At 39.9% G+C, this 7,848-nt stretch overlaps 1 protein-coding gene across 8 annotated transcripts in view; it reads left to right on the forward strand.

The window, feature by feature from the left end:
* APC (APC regulator of WNT signaling pathway) overlaps positions 1-7,463 on the forward strand; it is a 189,218-nt gene extending 181,755 nt beyond the window's left edge. For all 8 annotated transcript variants that reach the window (XM_073344697.1, XM_073344696.1, XM_073344701.1 and 5 more), the window contains one exon: positions 24-7,463. In XM_073344697.1, the coding sequence (XP_073200798.1) occupies positions 24-6,597 (6,574 nt within the window). In that variant the 3' untranslated portion in view covers positions 6,598-7,463. The remainder of the gene's footprint in view (positions 1-23) is intronic.
* Positions 7,464-7,848: the final 385 nt, after the last annotated feature.

The following is a 7,848-nucleotide window of genomic DNA, read 5'->3' on the forward strand; positions in this document are numbered from 1 at the left end:
TGCTTTCAATTTCTTAATTCCAGGCAAATCTTGAGAGAGAACAGCTGCTTACAAACGTTGTTACAGCATTTGAAGTCACACAGCTTGACAATAGTCAGTAATGCATGTGGGACCCTGTGGAACCTCTCTGCACGAAATGCAAAGGACCAGGAAGCATTGTGGGACATGGGAGCAGTTAGCATGCTCAAAAACCTCATTCATTCAAAGCACAAAATGATAGCTATGGGCAGTGCTGCAGCTTTAAGGAATCTGATGGCAAATAGGCCTGCAAAGTATAAGGATGCCAATATTATGTCTCCAGGCTCAAGCTTACCCTCTCTTCATGTTAGAAAGCAAAAGGCACTGGAAGCAGAGTTAGATGCTCAGCATTTGTCTGAGACTTTTGACAACATTGATAATTTAAGCCCCAAAACATCTCACCGTAATAAGCAGAGACATAAGCAAAATCTGTATAGCGAATATGTTTTGGATTCTAGTCGACATGATGATGGAATTTGCAGGACCGAGAGTTTTAATACAAGTAACGTGACTGTACTTTCACCATATTTAAATACTACAGTGTTGCCTGGCTCCTCTTCCTCCAATAGAGGAAATATAGAAAACTCTCGATCTGAAAAGGACAGAAGTGTGGACAGAGAGAGAACAATGGGATTAGGCAACTATCACCCAGCTACAGAAAATGCTGGGAACGCCTCTAAGCGAATAGGAATGCAGATCTCTACTGCTGCAGCTCAGATTGCCAAAGTAATGGAAGAAGTAACGAATATGCATATTCCACAAGAAGACAGAAGTTCTGGATCCACAGCTGAAATGCACTGCTTGACAGAAGACAGGAATGCATTAAGAAGAACATCCACTGCCCATGCCCATTCGAACACTTATAACTTTCCTAAACCCGAGAATTCAAACAGGGCATGTCCTGTGCCTTATGCAAAAATGGAATATACGAGAGCTTCAAATGACAGCTTAAATAGCGTCAGTAGTAGTGATGGCTATGGTAAAAGAGGTCAAATGAAACCTTCCATTGAGTCTTACTCTGAAGATGATGAAAGTAAATTTTGCAGTTATGGACAATATCCAGCTGATTTAGCTCACAAGATACATAGCGCAAATCATATGGATGACAATGATGGAGAACTGGACACTCCAATCAATTACAGTCTTAAATATTCAGATGAACAGTTGAATTCTGGAAGGCAAAGCCCCTCACAGAATGAAAGATGGGCAAGACCTAAACATATAATAGAAGATGAAATAAAACAAAATGAACAAAGGCAGTCAAGAAGTCAAAGTACAACCTATCCTGGATATACTGAAGGTGGTGATGATAATCACATGAAATACCAGTCACCTTTTGGCCAGCAAGATCTTTTCAGATCAAGAGGATCCAACAGTTCAGAACAAAACAGAGTAGGCACTACTCATGGGATGAATCAGAAAGTAAACCAGTCCTTGTGCCAGGTTGATGATTACGATGATGATAAGCCAACCAACTACAGTGAGCGTTACTCTGAGGGGGAACAACATGAAGATGAAGAAGACAGACCAACTATTTACAGTATAAAGTACAGTGAAGAGGAGCACCATGTAGATCAACCTATTGATTATAGTCTGAAATACTCAACAGAAGTTCCTTCCTCTTCTCAGAAACCATCTTTTTCTTTTTCAAAGAGTTCGTCAGTACAAAGCACTAAAACTGATCATATCTCATCAAGTAGTGGGAACACATCAACCCCTTCAGCTAGCTCAAAGAGACAGAACCAGCTTCATCCAAGTGCTGCACAGAGAGGGGGTCATGCTCAGAAGCCTGCCTCCTGTAAGAGTCCTTCCATCAACCAGGAAACTATACAGACTTATTGTGTGGAAGATACACCAATATGTTTTTCAAGATGTAGCTCTTTGTCATCTTTGTCCTCGGCTGAAGATGAAATAGGGCGTGATCAAGCCACACGTGTAACAGATGCCAGTAACACACTGCAGATAGCAGAACTGAAAGACAATAGTGTCACTCTGTCAACTGAAGGTGCAGTTAGTGAAGTCCCATCAACATCACAACATATTAGAACAAAATCCAATAGACTTCAGGCTTCTAGTTTATCTCCTTCTGATTCATCTAGACATAAAGCTGTTGAATTTTCTTCAGGTGCCAAATCTCCTTCAAAAAGTGGTGCTCAGACTCCTAAAAGTCCACCAGAACATTACGTACAGGAGACTCCACTCATGTTTAGCAGATGTACTTCTGTAAGTTCCTTGGATAGTTTTGAAAGCCGTTCCATTGCTAGCTCTGTTCAAAGTGAGCCTTGCAGCGGAATGGTAAGTGGTATTATAAGCCCCAGTGATCTTCCAGATAGCCCTGGACAAACAATGCCTCCAAGTAGAAGTAAAACCCCACCCCCTGCTCAAGCAGTTCCAGTAAAGAGAGAAACAGCTAAAGGTAAAGTACCCAATGTTGAAAAGAGAGAGTCTGGTTCTAGACAAGCAGCTGTAAACGCAGCTGTTCAAAGAGTTCAGGTATTGCCAGATGCTGATACATTGTTACATTTTGCTACCGAAAGTACACCAGATGGATTTTCTTGTTCCTCCAGCCTAAGTGCTCTGAGTCTTGATGAACCATTTATTCAGAAAGATGTAGAGTTGAGAATAATGCCTCCTGTTCATGAAAATGAAGCAGAACCTGAACAGCCAGAAGATACAAAGGATAACCAAGAGAAGAAAGCAGAGAAGCCTACTGAAACAGAAAAGGATATACTAGATGATTCTGATGATGATGATATTGAAATATTAGAAGAATGTATTATTTCTGCTATGCCAACAAAATCTTCACGCAAAGCCAAAAAGCTTTCTCAAACAACTGCTTCAAAAATACCTCCTCCTGTAGCCAGGAAGCCAAGCCATTTGCCAGTGTACAAACTCCTCCCTTCCCAAAATAGATTGCAGTCTCAAAAGCATGTTAGTTTTACACCTGGAGATGATATGCCACGTGTGTATTGTGTTGAAGGTACACCAATAAATTTTTCAACAGCTACATCTCTGAGTGATCTCACAATAGAATCACCACCAAATGAGTTGGCCAATGTGGAGAATGTGGGTACAAGGGCAGAATCAGGTGAATTTGAAAAGAGAGATACCATTCCTACCGAAGGTAGAAGTACAGATGATGCTCAAAGAGGGAAAGACTCAACTGTGTCTAACTCAGGATTGGATGATGACAAAACAGAAGAAGGTGACATTCTTGCAGAGTGCATTAACTCTGCTATGCCAAAGGGAAAAAGCCACAAGCCTTTCAGGGTAAAAAAGATAATGGATCAGATTCAACAAGCGTCAGCATCTTCGTCTGTAAGTGGTAAAAACCAACCAGAAGGTGAGAAAAAGAAGCTAACATCTCCAGTAAAGCCTATGCCTCAAAGTAATGAGTACAGAGCTCGCTTAAGAAAAAACACAGAGCCAAGAAGTAATTTTAGTAGTGAAAGAACCTGTTCAGACAACAAAGATACAAAGAAACAGAACTTCAAAAATAACTCGAGAGACTTCAATGATAAACTTCCAAATAATGAGGAACGTGTAAGAGGAAGCTTTGCATTTGATTCCCCTCATCATTACACACCTATTGAGGGGACTCCTTATTGTTTTTCACGGAATGACTCACTAAGTTCACTAGACTTTGATGATGATGATGTTGACCTTTCTAGGGAGAAGGCTGAATTAAGAAAAGGAAAAGAAACTAAGGAAACAGAAACCAAAGCTTGCACTGATACAGAACAGACTTCAAATCAGCAGTCAACTAGTCGGACACAAGGTCAAAAACATCCAACAGGCAGAAGTCAGCTTAAAACTTTGATGCAGAAGCAAACCCCTTTCCCTCAACCATCCAAAGATATCCCGGACAGAGGCGCAGCTATGGATGAGAAAATGCAGAATTTTGCTATTGAAAATACTCCCGTTTGTTTTTCTCGCAATTCATCTTTGAGTTCGCTCAGTGATATTGATCAAGAAAACAACAACAACAAAGAAAGTGAAACTACAAAACGAACTGAACCTCCTGATTCACAGATAGAATCCAGTAGACCACAGGCCTCTGGTTATGCACCCAAATCATTTCATGTTGAAGATACACCTGTGTGTTTTTCTAGAAACAGTTCTCTTAGTTCTCTTAGTATTGACTCAGAAGATGACCTTTTGCAGGAATGCATTAGTTCTGCCATGCCTAAAAAGAAAAAGCCCTCAAGAGTCAAGAGTGAAAGTGAAAAGAATAGTTCCAGAAACATGGGTGGTATATTGGCAGAAGACCTGACACTAGATTTGAGAGATATAAAGAGGCCTGATTCAGAGCATGGTTTCTCACCTGATTCAGAGAATTTTGATTGGAAAGCTATTCAAGAAGGTGCAAATTCTATAGTTAGCAGCTTACACCAAGCTGCTGCTGCTGCTTCACTGTCTAGACAAGCTTCATCAGACTCTGATTCCATCCTTTCACTAAAATCTGGAATTTCTTTAGGGTCACCGTTTCATCTTACTCCAGACCAAGAAGAAAAACCCTTTACTAGTAATAAAGGTCCGAGAATTATTAAGCCAGGGGAGAAAAGTACATTGGAAACTAAAAAAGTAGAGTCGGAAAATAAAGGAATCAAAGGAGGAAAGAAAGTGTATAAAAGTATGATTACAGGAAAAGTTCGCTCTAATTCAGAAGTTTCAAGCCAGTTGAAGCAGCCCCAGCAAACAAATATGCCTTCAATCTCACGAGGTAGGACAATGATTCACATTCCAGGGGTTCGAAATAGCTCTTCCAGTACAAGTCCAGTTTCAAAAAAAGGGCCCCCACTCAAGAACACAGCCTCCAAAAGTCCCAATGAAGGCCAGAGTTCGACTAGTTCCCCGAGAGGAGCCAAGTCATCAGTGAAATCAGAGCCAAGTCCTATAACCAGGCAGCCATCTCAACAGGGTGGGTCAAGTAAAGGACCTTCTAGGTCAGGATCTAGAGATTCCACTCCTTCTAGACCTCAACAGCAGCCATTAAGCAGACCTCTGCAGTCTCCAGGTCGAAGCTCAATTTCCCCAGGCAGAAACGGTATAAGCCCTCCTAATAAACTGTCTCAACTGCCAAGGACTTCATCTCCCAGTACAGCTTCAACTAAGTCCTCGGGTTCAGGACGAATGTCATACACGTCACCAGGCAGACAGATGAGCCAGCAAAACCTTGCAAAACAAACAGGGTTACCCAAAAGTGCTAGTGGTATTCCCAGAAGTGAGTCTGCCTCAAAAGGTTTGAACCAAATTCTTAGTAGTAGTGGCTCAAACAAAAAGGTTGAACTATCTAGAATGTCATCCACAAAATCCAGTGGAAGTGAATCTGACAGATCAGAGAGACCTGTTCTAGTGCGCCAGTCAACTTTTATTAAAGAAGCTCCAAGTCCAACTCTACGAAGGAAATTAGAAGAGTCAGCTTCATTTGAATCTTTGTCTCCTTCTAGACCCGATTCTCCCACCCGATCCCAAATACAGACCCCAGTTTTAAGTCCATCACTTCCTGATATGTCCTTATCTTCTCATTCAACTGTACAGGCTAGTGGTTGGCGAAAATTACCTCCTAATCTTAACCCTTCTGTAGAATATAATGATGGGAGACCAGCAAAACGTCATGATATAGCTCGCTCTCATTCTGAGAGTCCATCTAGGCTGCCAATCAATAGATCAGGAACATGGAAGCGTGAGCACAGTAAGCATTCTTCATCGCTTCCTCGTGTTAGCACTTGGCGTAGAACTGGAAGTTCTTCCTCAATTCTGTCTGCTTCTTCAGAATCCAGTGAAAAGGCAAAAAGTGAAGATGAAAAGCAACATGGAAGTTCTTTTTCTGGGTACATACAAACTAAAGAAAATCAAGTACCAGCAAAAGGGACGTGGAGAAAGATAAAGGAAAATGAAATTTCTCAGATAATGAGTAATCCTTCTCATAATTCCTCTTCAGATGCTACAAATGGTGCTGATTCAAAAACTTTAATTTACCAGATGGCACCTGCTGTCTCTAAGACTGAGGATGTGTGGGTGAGGATTGAAGACTGCCCTATTAATAATCCTAGATCTGGACGATCACCTACTGGAAATACTCCCCCAGTTATTGACAGTGTTTTAGAGAAGGGGAATGCGAATGGTAAAGATTCTAAAGATATTCAGGGAAAACAAAATGCAGGGAATGGAAATGTTCCTGTTCGCACAATGGGTTTAGAAAATCGCCTGAATTCATTCATTCAGATAGACAGCCCAGATAAGAAGGGAACTGAAACAAAACCTGTGCTGAGTAATCCTGTTCCTGCACCAGAGACCAATGAAAGCATTATTAATGAACGTACACCATTCAGTTCCAGCAGCTCAAGCAAACACAGTTCACCTAGTGGAGCTGTTGCAGCAAGAGTGACTCCTTTCAACTACAATCCAAGTCCACGAAAGAGCAGTGCAGACAACAGTTCTGCTCGACCATCACAGATACCAACACCAGTAAATAACAGCACAAAGAAACGAGATTCAAAGACTGAAAATACAGACTCTAGTGGAACTCAGAGTCCTAAACGTCATTCTGGGTCTTACCTGGTGACTTCTGTTTAAATAAATTAAAAAAAAAACTGATGTATTATTTACAAGTGCTATGTAGAAATTTTGTTTCAAATGAAACTTTAAAAGACTGGGGATTGGGGTTTTTTGTTTGTTTTTGTAAATAGGTTTGATTCCTGTAGAGGGTCCTTGTTCTGGAAGCCATATTTGATAGTATACTTTGTCTTCACTGGTAATATTTTGGAGGGATACCTGATTGATAGTTTGGAATAAAATCGCTACAAGCAAGTATATTTGTACAGTATGTTTTACATGTATTTAATTAGCATCCCATCCCATGATCCTTTAAATATTGCTTGTCTTGAAATAATGAACACTTACAGATAGAGATGATACAATTATATTGCTGTTTCAATCATTTCTAGATTACAAACTGACTAAACTACATCAGGGAAAAATTGGTGGTATTTATGCAAAAAATATACTCCGTTTTGGTATTTGTGAATCCATCTAACCCTATAATTAATCATGTGGCTGTGAAATTCACAGTAATATGGTTTCTGCTGAACAAGCTTTCCCAGCCTGCTTTTTTGCATGAATGGAAATGATGGTTCATTTTCTGAAGTAATGATTAACATTTCTGTGGTCACATAATGTGCATAGATAGCTATGGTGTAACAATTTACACTTTCTTTGTGTTCTGCAAAAAAGGAAATCTGTGTCACTGTAAAACCTTGAACAGAATTATTTTACCTGAACTAGATTTTATCTGAAAGTAGATAGAATTTTTGCTATGCTGTAACTTGTTGTATATTCTGGTATTTGAGGTGAGATGGCTGCTCTTTTATTAATGAGACATGGATGATGTCTCAACAGAAACTAAAATGAACATTTCAGAATAAATTATTACTGTATGTAAATCTTGTTGTGTGTTACTTCTGCACTGCTGAAGAAATCAATATTTCATTTTGAGATGTCACCTTAAAATATGTTGTATAATGCACTTAGACTTAAAGCCTGATCAAGCATGTCTTAGACACGCCTCATGCTCTCTGACTTTTATCCTCCCATTGATCAATGGTTTGTTATAAATGTATGTAAGGATTGCAAGATCAGGCCCTAGGTCTTCTGTACTCTATTTGCAGTTGACAGACTTTCACACATCTCAGGTGCGTAAAAAGACTAAAGGCAGAGTATGTCTAGGAGCCAAGAAGTGTAGTTGTTTCACAACTGCATAGCCTGGAATATTGTGTGTATAACATGGAGATTTTTTTTTTTAAAGTATGGTTACTACTTTTCTTTTTT

The sequence above is a fragment of the Lepidochelys kempii genome, chromosome 5 (genome assembly GCF_965140265.1).
Source record: "Lepidochelys kempii isolate rLepKem1 chromosome 5, rLepKem1.hap2, whole genome shotgun sequence".
Lineage (NCBI taxonomy): Eukaryota > Metazoa > Chordata > Testudines > Cheloniidae > Lepidochelys > Lepidochelys kempii.